At 41.9% G+C, this 24,802-nt stretch overlaps 1 protein-coding gene across 5 annotated transcripts in view; it reads left to right on the top strand.

Moving 5' to 3' along the window:
• Window positions 1–18,424, top strand: part of LOC125289574 (CD209 antigen-like protein C) — a 30,844-nt gene extending 12,420 nt beyond the window's left edge. For all 5 annotated transcript variants that reach the window (XM_048236496.1, XM_048236495.1, XM_048236498.1 and 2 more), the window contains 2 exons: window positions 17,736–17,836; window positions 18,043–18,424. In XM_048236496.1, the coding sequence (XP_048092453.1) occupies window positions 17,736–17,836; window positions 18,043–18,196 (255 nt within the window). In that variant the 3' untranslated portion in view covers window positions 18,197–18,424. The remainder of the gene's footprint in view (window positions 1–17,735; window positions 17,837–18,042) is intronic.
• Window positions 18,425–24,802: the final 6,378 nt, after the last annotated feature.

Here is a 24,802-nt window from a genome sequence, read left to right on the forward strand (position 1 = left end):
ATTCTTCTGTTTGTTTCATCTCCTGCTCTATCTATTCCTGCTGTTATGGACACCTTTAACCTGTTGTGCATCATTCACTCGTTCAATCACTAATCTCAATGTAAAGTCAATCGTAGCCGAGTCATTGTGCTAGCTACATAGTCATGGCATACACCATTGGAAAGCCCAGAGCCTCAGGATTCATTTGAGACCCGTGTCGACTGAATGAAACCCATCCCGAATGGCTAAAACCTACAACTTGTATCACTAGTCACGCATTAAATGCCCCCACCACCACCGTGTCTCCTCACCTTACAGCCTTTGTGTACATCCCGGGCTTCATACTACTCCAACATGCTTGGTCTCATACTGTTCATAAGAAGCCAGAGAATCTGAATATCCACCGTGTTTTGTCGATATTACGCTGCATAAGATGCATAATTCCACCCAAACAGTACCGCTTTGTTGCTAAAAACAAACGATAACTTTTTCTGACAGAAAACCACATATTTCGTATACTTATCCTATGTATCACCGGGATTCACACCACTCAGCGTGTTCAGGAAGTTCTCCTGAGTAACGTAGACACCAGTGACAACTTTGTGTGACGCACCGTTGTCGAAAACATGTGTTAGAAGCATGATAGCCATGCGAGCTGCCTAATGGACAAGTTAGCTTTGATTGACAATAGCTCTGGCCTATGACAAGCTACGGGGATGGTTCAAAGATAGTCTTGTAGCCAATGAGTAGACCTTCGAACGACGGCGATATGTTACAACCCCCTCCGGTGAGGGGAACTCTGGGAAATCGAGTGCACCTTCAGATTTATTAACGATAGCTTACTAGGTACGAGCGGGCGGCGTCAGAGGAATACAGTCGCATTTTACAGTTGGATCTTTGGAAGAAGAATAAAGAAAACATGCCGAAAAGACAGGCAAAGAAGAAGAATGTGGAGGTCGAACCAGCTGAGGAAAGTACCAGCAGTTTGAGTGAAAGTCGAAAAAAGTGATGAAGAGATAAGTGACATTGAGGAGAGTGAAGTTTCAGAAGACTCTGAAGGATACATGGACTTCTTAGAAGGAAAGGACCCCTGCTTTGAACGGTGAGTAAACACTATATATTTGTAACAGAAACTCGATATATGATATGTTTATGTATATATTTATATTTATTATTTACTTTACATAATTGGGATGTTAGGGTTAGTAGCCAATATGACTGTACAACTCCATTGATTGAGTACATTGCCATGGGTGAGGGGATGCAATCTACCTGTGTGTGTGTGTGTGTGTGTGTGTATATAAGAAAGAGAAAGACAGATATATGGTATGTTTATGTATATATTTATATTTATTATTTACTTTACATAATTGGGATGTTAGGGTTAGTGGCCAATATGACTGTACAACTCCACTGATTGAGTACATTGCCATGGGGGAGGGGATGCAATCTGCCTGTGTGTGTGTGTAGAAGAAAGAGAAAGACACACACACAGGGGGATGGGGGGTGAGAGGGACCTAGGTGTCATGGGGGAGGGGATGCAATCTACCTGTGTGTGTGTGTGTGTGAAAGAGAGACACACACACAGGGGGATGGGGGGTGACGGAGACCTAGGTGTCATGGGGGAGGGGATGCAATCTACCTGTGTGTGTGTGAGAGAGAGAAGTAGGGGGAAGGTGAGTGTCCTGTATTAGTCTGAAGGAGGGGGGGCTAAGCTGACTGATGTGTGTGTGGGGTATAGTTTGTACTGGAGGTGGGAGGAGAGCATGGGCCTGTGGTATTGTGAACATGCAGTCATAGGGGAGGGAATGCAAATGTAGTGTGCATCGAATGTGCTCCTGTGTGTATATGGTTTGATTGTTTTGTCTTTGTTCTCTTCAGTGATAGTGATGACGAATTCAGCGATGAAGACTGGGAGCCGGCTTCAAGGAAGAGAGCAAGAGGAGGGAGTGATGAAGAGGAGTCAGCGGCAGGTCCTTCGTCCTCTACCCCTCAGCGAAGTAAGAAAGCAGCGGGTGCTGCAGGACGAGCAAGGGGGAGAGCAACATCCACCCCAAGAGGCAGAGCCAGGGGTCGTGGTCGTGGTCGTGCCAGAGGCCCAGAGGAACGTGAAGAGGAGGAGGAGCCATGGCTCGGTGAGGACACCGTGGATCCCATGCCCCCACAGCCCACATTTCGGCCAGCAAGGACCCCTGGACCCCAGACAATACCAGGAGTGACATACACAATTTTACAAATATTTCAGTTATTTTTCACAGACTCCATTTTGCGCACACTGGTGCAAAACACAAACAAGTTTGGGTCGATGCATCGCGGCGCAAAGTGGCAAACAGTAACCATGCCAGATATGTTTTCATATCTGGCAATACTTATCTACATGGGACTTGTGCAGGTGGCCAATATCACAGACTACTGGAGACGTGCCAAACTGTATAACCTGTCTTTTCCCCGCTCTGTGATATCCGGCCGCAAGTTCCAGATGATTGCGACCTCCCTTCACATGAGCAATCCAGATGACGACGCAGGTGAATGATGCAAGGCGTGGGACAGCTACCTATGATCGTCTGGCTAAGATCAAGCCCATGTATACAGAGATGCGTGAGGTGTGCAAGGCCAACTTTCATCCCAATCAGCACATCAGTGTTGATGAAAGGATGGTGGCCTCCAAAGCCCGTGTCAGCATGAGGCAGTACATGAAAGACAAACCCTGCAAATGGGGTTATAAACTTTTCGTTCTGGCTGACTCCATCAATGGCTATACATGGGACTTCTTTGTGTAAGTCCCATGTCCTGATAGGGAAAGGCCTCAGCTATGACTCTGTGATGGAGTTGGTCTCCCCACGGCTTCTGGGGACTGGGTATAAATTGTATGTTGACAATTTTTACACTAGCCCCATGCTGTTCCAGGACCTTCTCCAGTCAAAGATCTGGGCCTGTGGAACCATCCGCCTAACAGGAAAGGATTCCCTGCAGGCAGGCCTGGCATGTTAGGAGAAAGGCAGTCCCAGAGGCACCATCAGATGGATTAGGAAAGATCCTTTGTTGTTTGTGCAATGGAGGGACACACGGGATGTCCAGATGTGTTCAACAATCCACCAGGGACATGGAGGCTTAGACTGTCCAGAGGAGGGTGAAGGGTGCGGATGGGAAGTGGTCCGTGGAGAACCTGCCAGTTCCACCTGCAGTAAAAGACTACAACCGGCACATGGGTGGAGTCGACCTATCAGACGCCCTGATAGGTTATTACAACGTCCTCCATAAAACAAAGAAGTGGTACAAGACCCTGTTTTATCACTTTGTGGACATTGCAATTGTCAATGCATTCATTATTCACAAGGAGATTGCCAAAGCCAAGGGTGACAAACCATTCACACAGAAGGCTTTCCGGGAGAATCTTGTGCTCCAACTTGCTGAAGCTGGCTCACCCACCACTGTGCAGCAGCCTCCATCTGCACCTGCATCTGGTATGCATCTCCCCATTTATCTTGGGACAGATGCCACTCAGGGTCAGCAAGAGGTGCACGGTTTGCCAGCTCAAGACACCAATTTCCTGTGAGACTTGTGACAAGCCAGTTTGTTTTGTTTCAACCAGGAACTGTTACAGAGACTGGCATCACAGCCAACCCTAAACATAGACTGCAACACCCTCCCCCCCCCACAAAAAAAAAGTCACTTTACATGTTTCCCTGTAAAGTGTTTACACTGCCATTTGTAAATAGTTTTCTATGAGCCCTTTGTAAATAGTTTTTCTACACTTATTATTCCTATTCTTATTCTATTCATATTATTATTTTTGTGTGTTCTACTGTGCACTTTATTGCATTCTATTGTGCCAAATGTAAATAGTTTCCCTCATATTTTGTTTTACTTATGTTTGCACTGAAGCCATTTTGCTGCTCTTCACCTTTTTTCATATTTGCCTTTTACAAATGTTTGCACTATTACAAATTTACTTTTACAAATACAAATTTGCACTATATCACATTGTTTGTCATTTTTTTTATTGAAATTCTTGAGGCGTTTTGGCAAAAGTAGAGTTTTGTGTGAAGTAATACCTCTGTAAAACAGTACCACAGCCCTCTCTGACTGAGCCAGATGCAACCCCTGGGTGTCAGCTTTCATTTGAGACCAAGATCATGATTCTAGGCCAAGGGTTCTTCTGTTATTAGACTTTATTTGGAGTATGCGTTTTGGGTAACCAAAGGTCCCTTGAAAGTCCCTTTAGAGGTCCCTTTTGGAGTCTCCAAAAGGACACTGAGCAAAACGCATATGCATTTCCACACAAAAATGGCTCTAAAGGGGTCATACTTCATTGTACAAACATTTCCTTTGATATTTATCTTCACAACACCTGGGAGTGGGCCCCTGATGTGTTTCAATGGCAATATAAGGGACTTTCACATCTGAAATGTGGCCATTTCCAGGGATTTACATAACCGCCTGAAAGAAAAATCAATATTCCAGCTACTGTAGCACTTTGATAGTACATAACAGAGTCATTCTGACAGTTTCTAAAAATTCTACAAGGTCTCAGCTTTCAGGGGATACCAGGCATTTGATGATAGGTCACAGTATGAGGACACAGGAGCTATTACAGTAGACTCTGTGCCATTTCGGGCAAAATCCCCAAAATAGGCCAATATGCACATCAGGTTAATGAGTTCAGTATTTTATCTGGCTATAAAATCAATTTTAATAAATCTGAGGCTATGCCACTTGGCCGCTTGGTTAAATCTGATATCTCATCTGACTTCCCATTTACATGGTCGGCTTCTGGGTTCACTTACTTGGGAGTCAAGATTCCCCCCGTTCTGAAGGACCTTTGGAAATTAAACTTTGCCCCCATCCTTGTTGCAGTTCAAAAAGACCTTGAGCGTTGGCACAATCTTCCTATATCGTTATTTGGGCGAATTAGTCTCATCAAAATGAATCCACTTCCCCGGCTGCTTTATCCCTTACAGATGCTCCCTCTGTACTTAACCAAAAAAGCCAACAGGGACCTTGAGCAGGCAGTCTCCAAGTTCATATGGCAAGACAAAAAACCCAGGCTGAGGTTTAAGATACTTCAGCTCCCAACAGATATGGGTGGTCGAGCATTACCCAATTTGATTTCTTATAACTGGGCCTGTCATGCCCGCCACCTTTGGTCCTGGTTACAATCTTTTTTTTGAGGGCAAAGCTTGTGTTGACTCCTGGGCTTTTGATCCACTCCACCCATGGAGCCTGGCTACCTGTAATGCGAGTAAAATTAACCCTGAGGCTAAAACAACCCCATAATTTATAATACCATTCAAATCTGGCGTGACATCTCTAAATACCTTGGGATATGCCACTTGTTTAAAGACAACACCCTTATGTCCTTTCAGCAGCTACAGGATATATTTGGATATATATTCCCAAATCAAACTTCTTTGGCTACTTGCAGCTAAGACATTTTATTTCCTCCCTTACGAATTTCCCCCCTTCCACTTCTCATTTTAATGATCCAGAAACATTTTTTTCAGAACCGTAAACATTTCAAACAGTTTATCTCAGCTTTCTATTCCCTGCTGCTTTCCAGTGATACTTATGAGCTACCCAACATCTCTCGCAAATGGGAGAGTGATTTAGGCATTGAATTTATTGAGGATGATTGGAAGGAGGCGATTGATGTCATCAGATCAGCATCTACCTGCAATAGACTAAGGGAGACTCAATATAAGATATTACATAGGTTACATATCACTCCAGTAATATTGCATAAAATAGATCGCTCATTTTCTCCTCTCTGCACAAAGTGCAATTCAGAAAGAGGGACCTATTTTCATTATTTTTGGGAGTGCAAGTTTATTTCAAGATACTGGACTCAGATTGCCAAAATTATTAGTGAAATACTTGGAATTGAGATTAAAAAAGACCCCATTGTTTTCCTGGTTGGGATCCCATCTAAGGTATTACAGCTCCCTGCACCAAGATATGTGCTGCTGGAGAAGCTCTTACTAGCAGCACGAAAGTGCATCTTACTAAACTGGATTAAAATGCACCCACCTACTGTTACCGCATGGTACATGGTGTATATATATATATTTTTTTTTTTTTTTTTTTTTTAATTTGCTTATTTGTGTTTTCTATGTATTACTTTGTAACTGCTGTCCTGTGGGTGGGGGTGGGTAAGGATGTTGTGTATTGTGTATGTTGTCTGCTTGTTTTGCTGTTTATTGGTAAAAACAATAAAAAGTATGTCAAAAAAAAGAAAGATTGTTCCAGTGCACCTATGCAGCGTTGTGGAGGTGGGGGGATGCTACCACAGAAACCGAAAATTCTCAGGACAGCAGCATGTGTCCAATTTCAATCTTAAACGTTCTATTTAATCATAAACTATCTAAAAAAAAGGGCTTTAAAGGAGAATTCCACTGTGTTATTGACCTAAAGTGTGTTGAAACATGGTACCGAGTGTGAACGTATGTCTCATAGCTCACCTTGACGATAAGTCGAGCGACGAGTACGAACAAACAGGTATGATAAGGGATCAGATTCCAAACATAATTCAGTGGAAATGCATGGATTCAGTTGCTTCCAGTAGCCCCAACTGGAATCCATGCATTTCCACGGAATTATTATGACCGCCGCGCAGCGAAGCGGCGGTCATATACAGTAGGTTTAGTAAGATTTTTTTTTTTTCTTTGTCGCATGTCCAAATTTTTCATCAAGGATTCCCGGGACACTGTAAGACCGGGGTACACGAAACTTGGTGGGCATGTAACCCCACATGGATAGCATGGAACCATCGTTTTTCGTTTTGATCTGTAGCCCCCCTCCGCTGGACTGGACCCCCCGAAAGGAGGGTAAGGCAGACACAGTTTGTGAATATCTCGAGAACCGTAGGGTTTAGGAGGACCATTTTTTTTTGGATGTTGATCTCAAGGGGCTATGTCAACCCATTCCATAACCACTCATTTCATGTATAGCACCACCTAGTTAAACACAAAAAAGTAAAAATGAGGTGTTGTAATCGCAGGTATCTGTGACCTAACATAGTCAAAACTGCACGAAATTGGAAGTGTAGGATCATTATGACACCCTCTGAATGCATGCCAAGTTTCGTGGAATTCCGCTCATGGGGGGCCACACAATAAATTAATTTATGTTACTATACAACAACTGGCCTGTAGGTGGCCGGAGACTGTTTTCTGTGAATATCTCAAGAACCGTAGGGCCTAGGAGGTCCACCTTTTTTTTCGAATGTTGGTCTTAAGAGGACATGTCAACCCATCCCATTACCACTTATTTCATGTATAGCGCCACCTAGTTAAAAATTAAAAAGCAAAAAATTAGGTGTTTCTTGAGAACTATCTTGAGAACCGTAGGGCCTAGGATGATCAATTTTTTCTGTATGTTTGCCTCCAGGGTCATCTTAACACATTCCATGTGCACACATGTGCATAAACAGATACACATGCACACACATACTTTAACAGTAATCATACCTATGACACATACTCACACAGTAGACATATGTACGCATGCATGCACATGCACAAACACAGGCATATACAGTACGCAGGCACACACACAAGCACGCACACCCACACACACACATAAACATAAACATGTACATGCACACAATTCCAGAATTTCTCAGAATTATGAACAGGCAAGATGGGGGTGGCGTTGTATAAAATTAATTTTACATGTGAAATCTATGAACTAATCATGTTTTGGTACTTGTTGTCTAGCAGATACCAGTGAGAATTGGGTGTGGATAATGCAATTTAGTGAGACAGTTAGAATCATATAGGCCTTTCAGCGTGATTTATTTTTGTGGAAAAAATGTGCTGGACTGGGCAGCGGTCATATTTTGTACCGCTCTGCGGTACATCTAGTTTTTGGAATCTGATCCCTTATCATACCTGTTTGTACTCGTCGCTCGAATTATCGTGTCTAAATTCAAGATGGCGCTGAACGGTAAAATTCCTTAACTCGTTGAGTGCCCTCCTTCCCATGCGTTGAGTGCCAAAAACGTAATATTACGTTTTTAGTTTTTTTTTTTTTTTAAATTAGGAAACTAAACACTCTAACACACCTTATATGTGATTTGGGAACTCTGTGATGAATGGAAATGAAATATATGACGATCGTGAAACTCATGAAAACGCACAATCTGGACATTTTATCATAACTCGGTTGCCGCTTTGGGTCGAATCAGTGACGCATGCACGTCATCTCTAAACCAGGCCATTTTCGTGGGTCTATCACTAGGTGGCAGTCTCGCCAGGTCTCGCTGATCACTTCCCGGAAAGTTTACAGGTAACACTTAATATTTCATGAAAGACATTATATCTCCATTTCTAGAAAAAAACAGCTATTTTGATGAAAACTAGCCAGTTTAGCTTGGGATTTCTCAGGAACAGAGGCATGTAGAAATACACGGTTTGCACCCACCGAGAGCTTAAAGTCTCACCTTTTAATCGAGCTATTGTATGTGTTCATAGCTATAACACAGAATATGCTGTGGCTGTACAAAAATCATCAACAATGGTCTAGATTGCTTGCACTCTAGGACAAAGCTCCCGAAAACAGCTTGGCATTCAATGAGTTATATAGAGATTACAGACAAAGTAACCTTATATGCCTTACAGAGACTTGGCTGAAAAAAGACACACCTGACCCAAATCTTCCTGGTTATACATTGATAAGGGCAGACAGAGACCAACTTTCACGGAAATCATAGGCGGTGGCTTGTGCGTGTTTTTCGATAAGCGATGGACTTCACAGTATACTATCCGGGAGACAGTCTGTACACGCGACTACGAAATCCTGGTGGTGTCTTTCCGTCCTTTTTATCTACCAAGAGAATTTGGTCAGATCACCATTATTTTAACCTACGTTCCTGGACCTGACTTCGAGGGGGCGGCGTCCAAAATTGCGATAGCTATAACAATGCACTTGGTCGATCAGCTGATCAGCCGGTTTTTATCCTTGGGGATTTAAATCTGTGTGACCTGTCGAATCATTTGCCAACATTACAAAAATACGTGGACTGCCCCACACGTCAAAACACGTATCTTGGATAAATGCTTTGGCAATATACAGGATACTTACAAGTCCATCTGTAGGCCTGCCCTGGGAAAATCCGATCACAATGTTGTATGCTACACCTCCTACCACGGTACAGAGCGAAATTGAAGCGCGAAAAGCCAGTGACAAAGGACATCCAAATATGGACTGATGACTGTAAGGAGGAACTGAGAGACTGTCAGGACGAAACGGACTGGCAGATCTTTTTTGACTCTTGCATAGACCCTCACAAACTGACTGGGGGCGGACCTGGACACTTTGAGGCCCAAGGCAAAGGATCCCGAGGCCCCTCCGAGCACAGGGCTTTTTTTTAACGATTTCAACTCGCTCTGCATCTCTTACGGTGTCTGGCCATAACGCAGGGTCGTCACTGATAACTGTAGTGCTAGTTATCGTGTTAGGGCTACTCACGTTACTGATTTCGTTTGCACCCAAAGTTGCTGCTACTGAAATGGTGTCCGTAGCAGCACCACCAGCACCAGTGCGGACTTCGGCAGTGACAGTGACTTGTCCCTCACAACTGTTTCACTTAGATCAACATCATAATCATCATCATCAGTGGAAGAATATGTAGTGCAAGTTTGAGTTGCCGGTGGTGGTGCATCGCTGCTGCTGCAGCTAGCATTAGCTACACCACCCAGCTCAGCAGATGTTGTTGCATCACTATCCAAATTACTTTCTTCTGTGGAAGAATTCTTCGACTGGAAGAAGTTGGTTAATTTAGGCAATTTCTTTCTAAATTCTTCCTCCTCCCTTTTTCTTTTATCACTTCCACTCTGGAAACGTTTCATGGCTGCTGTCAATCGCTCAACTCCACACCTCACCAAGACCTCGTTCAGACCAGCTAGTTGCTGTTATGGTGACAGGAAGCGGACCTGCAGTCATTTGATTTTATGATGAGTTTATGAGCAATCATGAGGCAATTTTTTTTTTTCTAAATCCTTATTATGGATTAGAATATATTGTTTGGATGCGGTGATCATTTATTAAAAATGGCCGAGGCCCCAGGCAATTTCCTGACCATGCCTAATGGCAGGTCCGCCCCTGGTGACAGTAATATCATTCAGACCAAGACTATTAGAATTTTCCCTAACAACAAAACATGGATAACTAGTGATTTAAAAGTATGCATAAACGAGAAAAAAACGTGCGTTTGCACAGGGACATGCAGATCTTGTAAGGGGAAAAAGATGTGAACTAAGGGCCAAACTACAGAAAGCAAGGTTGGACTATAAAAATAAGGTGGAGAGGCGTTTTTGCACTGGCAATGCCAAAGCTGCTTGGGTTGGGTTAAATCAGATGATGGGTAGAGAAACCAAGCAAAGGAGTGCTCCCACAGGCCTGTCCCCTTCCCTATCATTTGCTGAGAGGGATGAAGTGTGTAACTCTATCCCAACATATAGTCCAATCATCCTGACAGAACATGAAGTTGTTGCAAGTCTGGCCTGCATTAAACCTAATAAAGCTGCTGGTCCTGATGGCTTAAGGGGCAAGGTGCTTAAATTCTGTTCTCACCAGTTAAAGGGGATGTTAAGTTTATTCCAAGTACTGCTCCAGACATCTACAGTTCCCAATACATGGAAGCTGTCAAACATTGTACCCATCCCTAAAAAACCTGGTGCAACAGAACTGAATGATTTTAGACCTATTGCACTCACCTCCATTTTATGCAAATGTATGGAAAGGGTGGTGAGCAGGCACATAACAACCACTGTATCCAACACATTAGATCACCTACAGTTTGCATATAAATCCCAAAGGGGCACAGATGATGCTACTGTAACACTGTTTAACACCCTTGCCAAACATTTATAAGTTTCATCTCATTATGCATGAGTATTGTTCATAGACTTTACATCTGCTTTTAATTCTATGCAAATTCATATTCTACTGCAGAGGCTTGTGTACCTGGGGGTTAATGGTGGGATAATTCAGTGGGTTAGACACTTTCTATCTGACCACCCCCAAAGAGTTATCCTTGGAAATGTCATGTCAGACTTGAGCACACTGAATACTGGGGCACCTCAGGGTACCATATTGTCACCCTTGCTTTTCTCTATTTACACTAATGAGTTTAGGATACAAGGGGAATATTTTAGACTGTTTAAATATGCAAATGACATGGCTCTGATTGGTCTATTAAGAAGGGGAGACTTGGAGAGAGAACAAGCCTATATCCACCATGCAACATCTCTTCAACATTGGTGCCAGAGTAGCTTTTTAGAAATAAATGTCACAAAGACAAAAGAACTCATTCTGCAAAATGATAAGGGCCAGCCACTTCCAGTTATCATAAAGGGGCAAGCAGTTGAATGTGTGTCTGATTTTAAATATCTGGGGACTTTTATAGAGAGGAAATTGACGTTTAGGGAAAACACTGAGTTTATTTTTAAAAAGTGCTCCCAGCGCCTTTACCTAATTCGGAGGCTTAATAACTTTGGTGTCAATAAGGACATCCTCCAAATAGTGTATAAAAAACTAGTTGAGAGCATTTTGTCCTTTAATATGATTATGTGGTATGGTAACCTAAATGCCAAGTGGAGAAGCAAACTTCAGAAAATGGTGAACATGGCCTCAAAGATTATAGGAAAGCCACAAAAGCAACTGAGCATAATCTACGAAGAGAACACCTTAAGTAAAGTCAGAAAAATCATCAGTGACCCCTCCCATCCATTATACAGTGAATTTGAACTTCTCCCCTCAGGCAGGCGCTATACGGTGCCTAACGCCAGTACGAATATCTTTAGAAATTATTTTGTCCCCAATGGTATCAGGGCAATAAACAGTGCAGGGACTCTTACTGGAAGTACTTCAGTTATTTTTAGTCATTTATTTATTATATTTATTAGCTAGCCTAGCATGCATATGTTCTTAGGCCTACTTATTTATTGACTGGTATTTATTGACTGGCCAGGCTTGTTTGTATTTTATATGATATGCAGTGCTTATGAAACTGAATGTGTGATGCTTGTCTGTCCTGTGTGCTGTATGGTAAAACTAAAGACGAATTTCCACTTTGTGGATAATAATGTTTTCGTATTACAGTTAGAATTCATCACTGTCTCAACTGCAGATCAAATCTCTGAATAATTTTGGCAATGTTCGGAAGTATTTGTAATTTGTCAATATTTATGCGTTTCTGAATGCTGTATTCACCCCTAATCTCAATGCACGCCCACGCAAACCTAAAGAACCACTTTAAGTTTATGCTGCTGAACTGACTTCACTGGTGGCATTTTCTGACTGGATTAGACTCATCGCTCCAGCTCAAAATCTATGAGCATGGCACTTTGACTCTGGAGGCTGCTCTTAAAGTTACAACACAGTGTGAAAGAGATCAGTTAGTTCTTAGCATAGCCTCTCCCTCTTCAGTCATGCCAGTGACTATTGATCACACCACCTCATCAAGTCTTGCTTCAGCACTTTTGCTAAATGAACAGAGCTATTGCTGAGCTTCAAGCTGATTTCAAGGCCTTACGTCACATTCAAGACATCCAATGACAGACTGGATCAACTTTCACGGCAGTTCTCTAGTCTTCGTCAAGAGGTGTCAGGGATTCTGCATCCACAACATCACGCCTGTGCAACTGATTACACCACCCGACACGCCAGTCGCAACCCACCAAGTGATGTCCACTTTCAACGCTGCTCATCAGACATCTTTCTATCCTGCACATCACCAAAATGTCCCATATCCTGTGTCCTCCTCCTCGATGCCATTCTGCAGGATAATGGAAGAGCCGTTCTGCCTGCTGATGATGCCTACCACATAGCCACATAGCCCATTGTCACTACAAACAAACTACATGCTCAGATTCTCATCCACCTCCACTTCCTTATAGCCATTCCCAACAATACCATAGGTCTCCCACCTGGTGTGTTCACTTCTCCACAGACACAAATGATCAGGGAAACTACTAGACAAATACTTCCCTTTCATCAAGGGTCCACATTAATGCACAATGCCCCCTACAGAACCACATGCATTGGTAGACACAAGCTCTGGCCTCTCTTCGATTACAGATGACTGCCATAAATCCATATAAGCCTTATCCACTCAGCCCATAAGTAATTAAATTACCTTCAGTCACTGGATGTTTACTAGACATCTAGTCTCTGCATCTGTACACACAATCACTGCATCTGTACATACAGTATGAGTGATGTCACATTGCCCCATATTTTTCATGTTTTTCGCACAGGTATTTATCCGGTAATTTTGGGATGGGACTTTCTCACAAAATACCATGTGACAATGAATCTGCCCCAGGGATGCCTACAACACAGAGGTCCCCTATCACAACTTCATTCTCTTCAGGTTGCAGCTTTAACCGTCTCCTCTGTAACTGTCCCACTTAAATGGCATTGCCCATCTCTGTGACAGGCAGTGCTGTCCCTGTCATTCACTCAGACACATATATATGTATTTTAGAACCATAAACCCACAGGGAATTTGCCTGTTGCTAGAACATTAACCTCCATCAAGGGTGGTGTCATTGTTGTTGTCCTATTAGTTAGCGCATCTTCAACGCACGTGTAGTGTTTAATAAACAGTATACTTTACTTGTAATGACCAAGTTAGGTGAAATAGGAATTCTTAGTAGTGTACTGTAAGTACACTACAATAAATAAGCATTTGTTTGCACAACTGGCAATTCCTATTCCAAATTAGTCTGTTATTTCAAGGGCTAAATAAGAGGTTTAAGTGTAGGGACCCTTAGCAAGCTGCTGGTTTGGTGCTCTTTTGAACAAAATTACTGGTTAAAAAATGCTATTTGGGAAGCGTTTCGCTCATGACCCTTAGCTAATCCACTGTTTGTGATTTGGGGCTATAGCGTATACCGGAGCACGCTCTGTAGTGGTTGATCAATGTTTTAATGCAGAAAAACACCCTGTGGTCAATTTTCGCTGGAGTTACACTTTAAGCAACATTAACAAACTAACTTTACAGTGTAGCACAAACTTCAGCAATTCAAGTATAGTTTACTTGATTGTTTACTTTTCCACCTCAAAATTAAGTAACACTCATTTTAGGCAAGTAATCTCAACAAAAGACAAAAACCTAATTTTGTGCGACTGACTGGGGCACCTGCACTGTACGTCGGCAACCCGAGTTCGATTCCCACCCTGTGGTCCTTTCCGGATCCCATCTCTCTTCCACTCACTTCTTGTCACTCTGCACTCTATCTCATTAAAGGCATAAAAAAACAAAAAATACATATACTTTAACTTAAATCTCAAAAATAATTTCAAGTTTTTAGCCTGAAATTGCACTGTGCCTATTTACAAGGGCATTGTTCCCACCCCTCCATCAAATGTTGGACCGCTATAGAAAGCTGAGAACCTCTAGCTTTTGTAGGAAACAGTCAAAATAAATGTGTGATGTACTCACAAAGAGTTACAGAGGCTAGAATATAGTTTTTTCTTTCTGCCGGATTACAAGCATCTCTGAACTGACCACATTTCAGCCCTCTAGGTCACTTGATATCACTTAGAAATACAACTGAGCCCTAGCACCAGGTCTTGTGAAGTTGTGTGCAAAAGTAGATCAATATAGAATGAAAATATGAGTGCTTCAGACTATTATTTGCCAAGGTATGCTCATGCGTTTTGTAAAATGCCTATGGAAACTCCCCATAGGACTTTTTGTTATCCAAAAGGCATACTGACAATCAAATGCTTACTGCACATGAACCCCTTTGTGTAGAAGCATAATCCTGGTCTCAAATGAAAGGTAACACTTTGAGGTTTCTTGTAAAACTACTTAGAACTTTGAACTATTTAGATTGTATGTCAGGTGTTCTGATATAGACTGACTACACAAAATATGGAATAATTACAAAAAAGTCTCTATTTTTGCATGCAACATGAAGATTCAATTTCTATGGATTCTTGTGAATATTTCGGTACCCAATTTGTTGCATCTACTTACAGTATTGTGGCAGAAGTCAGGGTAGCACCAAAAGTGGAGGGGGGGGGGGCATTTTGGATCAAATTTAATTGAGACATAATACGATTAATCTGAGAATGTAAAGCACTATACAGATTGTACATGCAAAAGGTTGTCATTTTTGGATTCCCAAGAGTCAAAGCTTTGAAATGGTGTAGAACATTACTATGCTACATAGCAATATGGTGCATACAATTGATTTAGAATGTTGGGGGGAGGTGGGGGAGGGGGGTAACTGTCCTGCCGGCAGGACACTGAATTCTACTTACTAGAAAATTTTAAGTACAGAAAGCTATTATGTTTTACAGTAAATGTCATATACAGGCCCGTATTACAGTTTGTTTCTGCAATACGGCCTTAAGCAATTTTTTTGTAACTATTGGCTATTTTTGCAAAACTCTACACACAAATAGGAAAACCTTTCACCAAATCAGCAAAACATTGTAGTTCTTTTGCAAAAGCTAACACACCTTGCTTAACTCTTCACACCTTCGTAAAAATTGTGTTTTCTTATCAAACAGTAAGCACAAGCCATCACAATAATAAGCACACAATGTGCCATCTACACACTGATGGTATGAATAAAAAACACATCTGGCTTTTGCTTTCTCTGTGCACAAGGTAGGCTATGTCAGTTTGAGGTCTAATTTTGTCATAGTTCTGTAAACATACAGGGATCCAAACTTCAAGTATTGGTGTTTATTTACACACATCAAAACAAACACAAGTGTTTTTCCAAGTCAAAACACAAAATAGCAATTTCACTGAGAGAAAAAAAAAATCAGTTTACATCGTGTCGTCTCTCAAAATTGTGTCTACTGTACATCACCTTGCAATGTCCTCTAGTCCAAGGCACCGGGGAAAATATATTCTGGAATGCCGTATCCAGGCCTGGCATGATGCCTGGTCAATATCCCCACATGTAGACTGATTTTTTTGCCTGTAAAAGGGCTATTTCTTACTCTTCTTACCCTTCCTCTTCTCCTTCCTCTTGCTCCTCCTTGTCCTCTTCCTCTAACTTCACCTCCTTGTCCTTGTCGTCCTCTCCCTCTCGCTTCTTCACCTCTGCGTCCTCTTCCTCCTACTTCTTCACCTCCACGTCCTCTTCCTAGGCCTCCTCCAATTCTCACTCTTCCTGCTCCCTCCATTGTACTCCACACGGACAGCTTACTGTACCTGTGGCTTATTTACACTGCTTAGGCTGATTGCAAAGTGAACTAATTATAAAAAAGTTTTCATGATGTGACAGTGTGCCAGACAGTTGGCAAAATAGTGTAAATAATAGGCATACATGTGTATAGTTTTGCTAGGAGTGTTGATAATTTGGAAATTGAGTGTAAAGCAGTGAGTTGTGTTCACAGTTCTGCAAATATAGTGCTGTGCAGTGGATTGTAACCTACCTACAGTTTTGCTACAAGTTTGTGTTACAAAATTGCAAACTGAGTCCAAAGCAGTGTTTGTGCTTTTAGTTTGGCAAACTCAGTGAGTGGTTTTGCTATACAAATTAATAGTTTTAGAAATTATGCTAGAAGAATCACGGTTAGGGTTTAAGCATTCAGAAAAAACTGTAAGACAACGTGGTGCCCCTGGGCACTAAACCTCAAAGTGCACTATATTCAGATGTCTCAATTCAAAATGTTGAATTCGAAAAAGCTACATAATATACTGTAGGCTTAAATGTCACTCGGACAGACCGACAGAATATCGCCTGCTGTAGTTTTAGTGGTCACCTTGCTATTTTAAAATTGTATCAGGTAGCTTAGTTGACTTTACATTCTCCTATGTGGGTTTAACACTTCAGCCATTTGGAACAGAAGAACAAACCAGAATAGGCCTGTTTAGTAGGCCTAAGCAGGATTTGATGGCCGCATTCCTACACTTATAAAATGCAATTCAATGTGGAAGTAATCTAAGTATTCAGAATACGTTACTCAGATTGAGTAACGTAACGAATACGTTACAAATTACATTTTTGGGCATGTATTCTGTAATGTAATACGTTTTGAAAGTAAACCTCCCAACACTGTATACGTGCTACAATTCCGTTAACACTGTCTTGTGGCATTAGTTTACATTCTCATTCCTCTTGATGAAGAAGAAGCAGGCATGTCAATGTTACGCTTTTAAGGAAGAGGCAAAACCTAAACCTCCCAACACAGAAGATAAGACAGAATATGCACTTTTTGGGACCATTTGGTGACAACAGCTTCAGACTTTGTGGTCCCACAAAATATCTGCAGCAGGGCTATTCCGTTCCTCCCGAACACTGTCTGTGTGTAAGAGTTGCTTGAAAGGGAATTAGTTTACATTCTCAGTTCCTGATTGGTTGATGAAGAAGACGCAGGCATGTCAATGTTACTTCTCTCTTGCTAGCCAAATAAAATTAAGGAAGAGGCAAAACCTACACTGTCAACAATTTTAGTAGTGGCAGAGGAAAACTCAGATTCAGTCAGATTGTAAGACAGAAGATAAGACAGAATATGCACCGGCAGGGCAGGCTTGTCGCTGGTCAATGGACCGTTTGGGTTGAGGGATTTGAAGAATGAAAGAGATTTGAGCAAGGAGCTGGGCATTTTTCTTATGTTTCTCACATTTATTTTGAAAATAAATGAGCAAATGTACACCTCAGCATTTTGAGAGTTTTTTTTTCTTAAATCCATATTGCCCTGATCAGATCATGATGGAATAGCCACTGTGTTTCCTCATTAAGTGTGAAGATAACTAATTAGACTGATATTTTTCACATCAGGATATCCTAAGGAATAAGGGAGAGTTTTGGATTGGTCTAAGTCAGGCTCAGCCAGGGGGCAGATGGTATTGGGTGGACAACACAAACCTCATAACCTCAAGGTTGGTACAGTCAAAATGTTTACCCTTGTCTTTTGACTATTTTATTGAAAGTGTCATTTAATTGGTTAGATTCTTACAGATTTATAAACAAAGCAACAAACTTAATATCTGACATGATGACTCTTGTTTTGATATAGTAATATTACAGGCTATGATTTCCATTTATCACGTTTATTAGCTCTCTTGACTGTTTTCTCTTCATCCAGATTTTGGCATACAAACCAGCCAGATAACGGTGGAGAAGATATTGGAGTTTATGGAAGAAGAATGTGCCATGGTTTTTTTGTCAGGGGATGGAATGATAACAGCTGTAGTAAATCTTTGAAAAGAATTTGTGAAAGTAAAAGCTGTAGGGGCTGAATTGAAATTAATACAACCACATTCATTCACTACATCAATACCGGTTTTAAAGGAAAATTCTGGCAATTTTTCACATAGATCTGTGTTTCGCGAGGTCATGAGTACTGTCGAGCTGAAACTCAGTTTTCCCCCTGTACCGACAGTACTTGGTGACCTCGCAAAACAGATATCTGTGTGAAAAATGGCTGGAATTCTCCTTTAATTGTGTGGCGTGTAAAGTCAAAGCAACACAGTCAAAGATATAAAGACATGTTAAAGATACGGTATTTGGATTATGTCAGTGATTCTTAAACTAGGGGTCGCCAAAAACTTTATTATTATTTTCTGTATTCAGTCTGAAATTATTATTATTAGGTGAAACAAAGGGAAATATTTGCCTTTTCTGCCTTTTTCTTATTTACACGCAGTTAAGAGAAGAGAGAGAAATGTTTTCGTCTTTCAACGAGATCTGGTTCAGCCTATGGGCTACTGGTCCGCTGATAGAAACAATCTGCTCCCACAATGCAAACTCAACTTGTTCCTGCTATTTTAAGTAAAACAAAACAAAAAACATAGGTAGCCTACTAGCCAAAATGGACAGGTGGCTGCTTAAACTACTCCGTGATCCTCAGATGGGACAAGTCTACAGGCCGGTGAGAATAAAAAAGAACAAACGGCGCGTCGGCTTTATCAGAAAGAATTTTTGAAATATGCATTCACTTGCCAAGTTAAAGATAACCTCGACCACCCACAATGTGTGATTTGCGGCGATGTTCTGGCGAATGAGAGCTTAAAACCTGTCAAAATGAAACGACATCTCAAAATACAGATGTCGGCTCAGCACCGTGGAGGAAAATCTCTGTGTCGCCATATGCAGCATTCCTCCTAGAATTAACTTGCTATGTTCACGGAAGCATGCCCACCCTTCCCATTGAAATTGTTAAAGATAGTAAACCAGAAAAGGGAAATAAAAAAATACTGTTATTGTTATCGCCATAAATATAATTAATGTAACGTTGTAGGCCTAATGCTGGTATGTGTGTGTGTGCTTGCTTGTTATAATAGCGTGCCCCTACGCATTTATAGCTCTGATCTGATATGGCGGCAGCCTACACTTGTTTAATCGTGATTGTTTGGTTTTCTCGGTTCTTGTTCATATGGAGTAAATAAAACAAATGACTTTGCTTTCTAGTTTTTGCTTGATTTAGTTGTTAACGTTTGAGGGGGGTATTTGAGTAAGGACTTAGAATGGGTTTGGGGAAAGTGGGGTCGCCAGACCTCGCCATACTTTTTTGTGGGGTCGCCAGACAAAAAGTTTAAGAACCACTGGATTATGTTAATGTTTTTTTTTTGGGGGGGGGAGGTGAGATGTATTTGCAGCTCTTTTAAGGTAGAAGCTACCAATGTTGTGTAATGATCAAGGGATGTCAGTGAACAACTTAAAAGAATCTGTGACAATCTAAGATGAAGGGTCAGAGTATAATATCAGATGAGGTTGAAATGGTGGTAGGAGAGTCTACATGGGCTTGGGGATTCAGTGGCATTGACCTGATGTCTGGACACAAAAGGAATAATGACAGACATGAATTAAGACTTTGGGCAAGGTGGTGAACTAGATTTTAGGCACAAGAATTGCTTCTTTGATATCTTGTCCCTTAAAGGTCCCATGATATGCTACTTTTTGGATGGTTTTATATAGGCCTTAGTGGTCCCCTAATACTGTATCTGAAGTCTCTTTTCCAAAATTCAGCCTTGGTGCAGAATTACAGCCACTATGAGCCAGTCCCACAATGAGCTTTCCTTAGGACGTGCCGTTTTGTCTAAGGAGGAGGAGAGAGGCGGGGCAAGGTGGGGCGTGGGTGTGGGCAGGCCAAATTCTCTGGGCGGGCAAAGCAGAGAAAGGGGTGGTAACCTTTCCCCTTATGACGACATACGGGGAAAATTCCAGATTGGGCCATCTGGGCTTTCGTCTTCTCAAAGGCGGAGCAGGATACCCAGGGCTTGGTTTTACACTTATCGTCATTTCTAGCCACTGGGGGACAATAGGCAGGTTAGGGGAACTCGTATTAATGTTAAAAAAAAACTTATAAAGTGAACATTTCATGCCATGGGACCTTTAAATGTGAAGTTAAAGCTTTGGCTGAAAACTGTCAAGAACTCATGGCAGCTTAGGTTTTGTGCCATTCCCAGGACATTTTCTCTCAATGCACTTCTCCTATTTGGATTTGTTTTTATTTTTATTGACAGCCTTACACATGTAAATAAAACTGGAATTATCTTTGCAGGGTTTTGCAAAGATAGCTATTGCCTTGCTGCCTATAAAAACCACTGTTATTTTATGTCCATTTTAACTGCCTCTGTTCTTGTATTGTCCAAGGCATTGTCAAGATAATACACAAATTGATATTACAGTCTCTTTCAGTTGTATGGTTATGCTTGTCCATTTAATATGTATGCAATAATGTATTGAGAAATATTATGAATAAAGCTGTTTTGATTTAATTCCAAAATGCCCAAACTCCATATTTCAGTGGTGAATTAGCAGTATAAAGCTATATCTACATGCCCCCTCACATACATATATCTAATTCAATGAATGGAATCAATCCATTGCATCAGGGATACATACTGCACAAAATTGGCTCAGACAAATGCATTAGGCCTACATCTGAACTACCTACATTAAATACACTGGCAGGACAAATACTTATAGTCATATAGTTCACATTAAATTCTGAACTGAAACATAAACTTCACAAAGATGTCAGAAAACATAATCTATTCAAATTTAGTGTCAATGAACATATTGACAGAGACTACTACAGGTAACATGGTTTTGAATATAACCTCGGTTCTCTGAAGGAGAACACTTAAGGGATAACGGCCGCCGAGGTGTCCTGTTATACGGAATTAATGGACGGGGGCGAGAGGCCCCTTGCCTCCGCCCAAGTCCATTAATTCCGTATTACAGGACATCTCGAAGGCCGTTATCTCGCTTATCACCCGGTTGCCACTATAGGCAATAGTCATGCCTTTAACACGCAAAGGAAACAAGCAGTTCCATTTAAAAAGAAGCAGACTTTTAGAACTTTCATGGACAGTTAGCTTGTTTACAGTTGATTCCATTGTTGCTAAGCCTGCTTTTAGGCTCAACCGTCGTCCTAGTTACCATTCATAAGCATTTATATGGAACGGTGATTAAACTGTTTTACCAGAACAGAACTGTTATTTAGAATTATACAACAATTGGGTTCTATGGAACTATTTATTTGTTTTTGATTGGCCGAGAGACGTTCCATGAGTTGGAATATCCCTGGACATTTCAACTCAGACTCAGCGATACAATGCGAAGATTTGACACCCAGCTCTCCACTATTTCAAGCAATGGGTTACTCCTTAGCAAACCATAACGAAACAGTGCTTCACCACATCTGTGGATGAAGCCACACAGTCAACTCAATGTAAGTAAGATAAACGAGGATGCTAATTGTTCTCAGCATTGCCAACATTGTGTACAATATGATTGTCACTTGGAGGAGACTTGTAAATAACTAACATTAGCATAATTAGCTAACCGCTGCTAACGTGCTAGCATCGTCACGTCAGGCTGTGCACAGTAGTGTAACATTTATTCACTATACATTAATAAAGGTGACTGGTTCTGCAATGTAGACTATGTTTCCGTTTTTTTGCAGTACCATGTCCCTTACATGACATGGCCCAGTGTCCTTGTAACATGCATGCAGCAAACCTAGATATGAATGTGATTTCAACATTTCTTTCAAGAAGACATGTAAACCACAAAGACCCATAACGAGGGGGGCTGGAATGTTGGTTACCTAGCAACCAAGACGCTGTCTATTGAAAAGGGAACTATTTTTTGATGCGTAAGAATGTTGTCGAAATTAAAAATTTTAAACAATAATGGGGTGTTTTCAGATTATTTATTTTTTGTTAGAATTGTTGTATAAAAGCAATATAGCACTCATGATCGTGGGATTGGTCATGGATATTCCCACGGCTGTTGTTGCCTCTGCGCCGACCCTTCGGCCTGCGTTATACGGGACGAACAACACCCGTGGGAATATCCATGACCAACCCCACTCTCACTCGTGCTATATTGCTTAATTAATAGCCGCACCAGCCAATCAGACATCATCGATCTGAACCAGTCTGCATTCAGCCATCTCAAGGTTTTTTTTCGCGGGCTGCTTCCTATATAGACGCTATGCTAGAAACCAGTGGGAACCCAGTGCATTACTGGATAAGCATTCACTGAGATCTCACTGCTGAGGTGCTGTGCACACACGGCTGATGGTCATAAAATAAGCCAACAACACAATACAAGCAGAGCAATGTTTTGCCAACTCCTAATGTCCAACTGAAGTATGGTACAGCATCACTAGGGCACCGGAGGGGTAGGCTACTCACAGGTATCCTTGATACTGGTTGGAGTAGAGCCTATGCTTTGATTGTGTTCAACCTCCTGTCTGGGCCCCACAACAATCAAACAGCAGCTCGGTGTTGTGCGATGGGTGCGTTTGTTCAGTGTTGTTATCAGCCAGGGACGTGCACAGGGCAGGGCTAAAGTTGCCTGGGCCGGGCAACTGCCCATCTGCCCTCTTTGACTGAGATGCCCCTTCCAAACATAAAAATATTTTTCAGGGATTAAAGTTATCCGTTGCTTCGACAAATATCAGTCAAAATGTGCCTTATGCAAAAAATGAACTATCGCTTTTATTCTGAAACTTGTCTTCACGGTTCTCCTGCCTCTGTCACTCACGCCATTCTCTTTAGGGGGGTTTACATTGTATGCGGCATAAGCTGCGCTTGCTGCTAAAATATTTTTGTTGTGGTTACTGCTGGGCTCAGCTAGCCTAGAAATCTAAACGCGCCCCTAGCGGCAGCAAATTACATTTGCTGCCAGGGCTAGTCTAGCAACTCTCCATTGGCTTGTGAGCTCCAGAAATCGAAACTCAATCAGGCCAATGAAATCGTGTATAGAGTCGTTAGGTGGGCTTAAAGGGACACCAGGCAAGCCTGATGCTTTTTCTCTACGAAACTCCCCCTCGCTCGGTCTGAAGCTCTTTTCCTTTTCTTTGCATCTTCCGTCAAGGGTTTTAGCTGCTTCTTAACCCCGGCTCTGCCATTATACACACGTTTGCAACAATGGCTAAGCGTTTAGTTAGCCTCCCTCTGTGCTGTGGATGCAGGATGGAAACTGAAACTGCTTCAGTCGCCCGGGTTACGATACACTGAACTTGCAAGCGGGATATTCTTCCTACAGGCAGTAGGGCGATGAAGAGTCTTCATTCGCCCTGTAATGAGTCATTTAACCATATACCGACTTACGAAGATGAGTAATTAACACAAAAACGTTGCCTGGTGTCCCTTTAACATAATGATTGATGGCAGAGTTGCAACGGTTTGGCTTGAATTCCCTGCTACTTGAAAACAAATAAGATGGATGTTGCTGTTGGCGAACAGTGTGACCGCGAGTTAAGCTTTTATTAAGTTGGCAAACGTTTGAACTAGCCAACTAGCTCGGCTGGTGGGAAACGCAACTCATAAGCGCTACCGCTGTCCCATTGAATGCAGAGGGAATTTGAAAGACAACTGATTATCCGCCCCTTGGACTGAGCACTGCGAACGGTGAGTGCCCAGACCCTACATTTTAATGTGGGTCTGGCTCGTCAGGCTAGGGCTCAGCGCAAAAGACCTATGATTTACAGCATGCCGCAGTCAAAGTTCAACATGGTTCAACTTTGACCACGGCACGCACAAGAGCAGCTAAGCGGCAAAATGCTGCTTGTGCTGCGCTTTGCTCAATGCAGCGACAGTCCAGTTCTTCGCGTCTGCAAAGCCATTGACAGGAATGGGTTTCATACCGCAGCACTGCGGCGACTGCGTGTACAATGTGAACCCCCCCCCCCCCTTTAGAAAGCGATAGTAGCCTCTGCTATGCCAGAGGCAGATAGGTGCGTCAAAATGTCGCCTGGAATAGTGATGTGAGTCAACGAGCAGAGATGTCTAGGGATGTCTAGGGCTAGATGAAACTTTGAGAATTCAAAATTCAAACTCTGTTAGAAAAAAACGATGACAAGCCTCTATTAGTGCAGCTATGTAGCCTAGTAGAATCTTCTTCCAATGTTGTTAACGTGAGCGATATTACTATAACGAGTCTATTTGATGGAGAAGTCAAGTTTGAATCATTAAGATGGGCAAAATGTGAATTAAATAGGCAGACTATCAGCTATCATTATAGTAGGTCTAATGAATCAAATAGGCAGACTAGGCAGCTATCATTATAGGGCCTAGGCCTAACCTGAAGGCTAATGAATAACTTTAGACAACAGGTGCTCCTAAACTGGCAGTATGGGGCGTTCAGAAACAAAAGCTATGATTGACATGATGCTGCTTCTGCTGTCTTAAAAAATAATAAATAAATAAAATAACTTTCTAAATAGCCTCATCTGGAGTATCCCTACAGGGCACAGTTAAACATGTAGGCTAATGTGAACACTTCCCAGAACATTAGCCTGTTTGTTTAGACATACTAAACATCAGCAAATGTACAGTATAACCTAAGGGTGCAGATTACTGTAACACATTTGAAATCCACTTTGC

This window comes from Alosa alosa, chromosome 24 (genome assembly GCF_017589495.1).
Source record: "Alosa alosa isolate M-15738 ecotype Scorff River chromosome 24, AALO_Geno_1.1, whole genome shotgun sequence".
Classification (NCBI taxonomy): Eukaryota; Metazoa; Chordata; class Actinopteri; order Clupeiformes; family Clupeidae; genus Alosa; species Alosa alosa.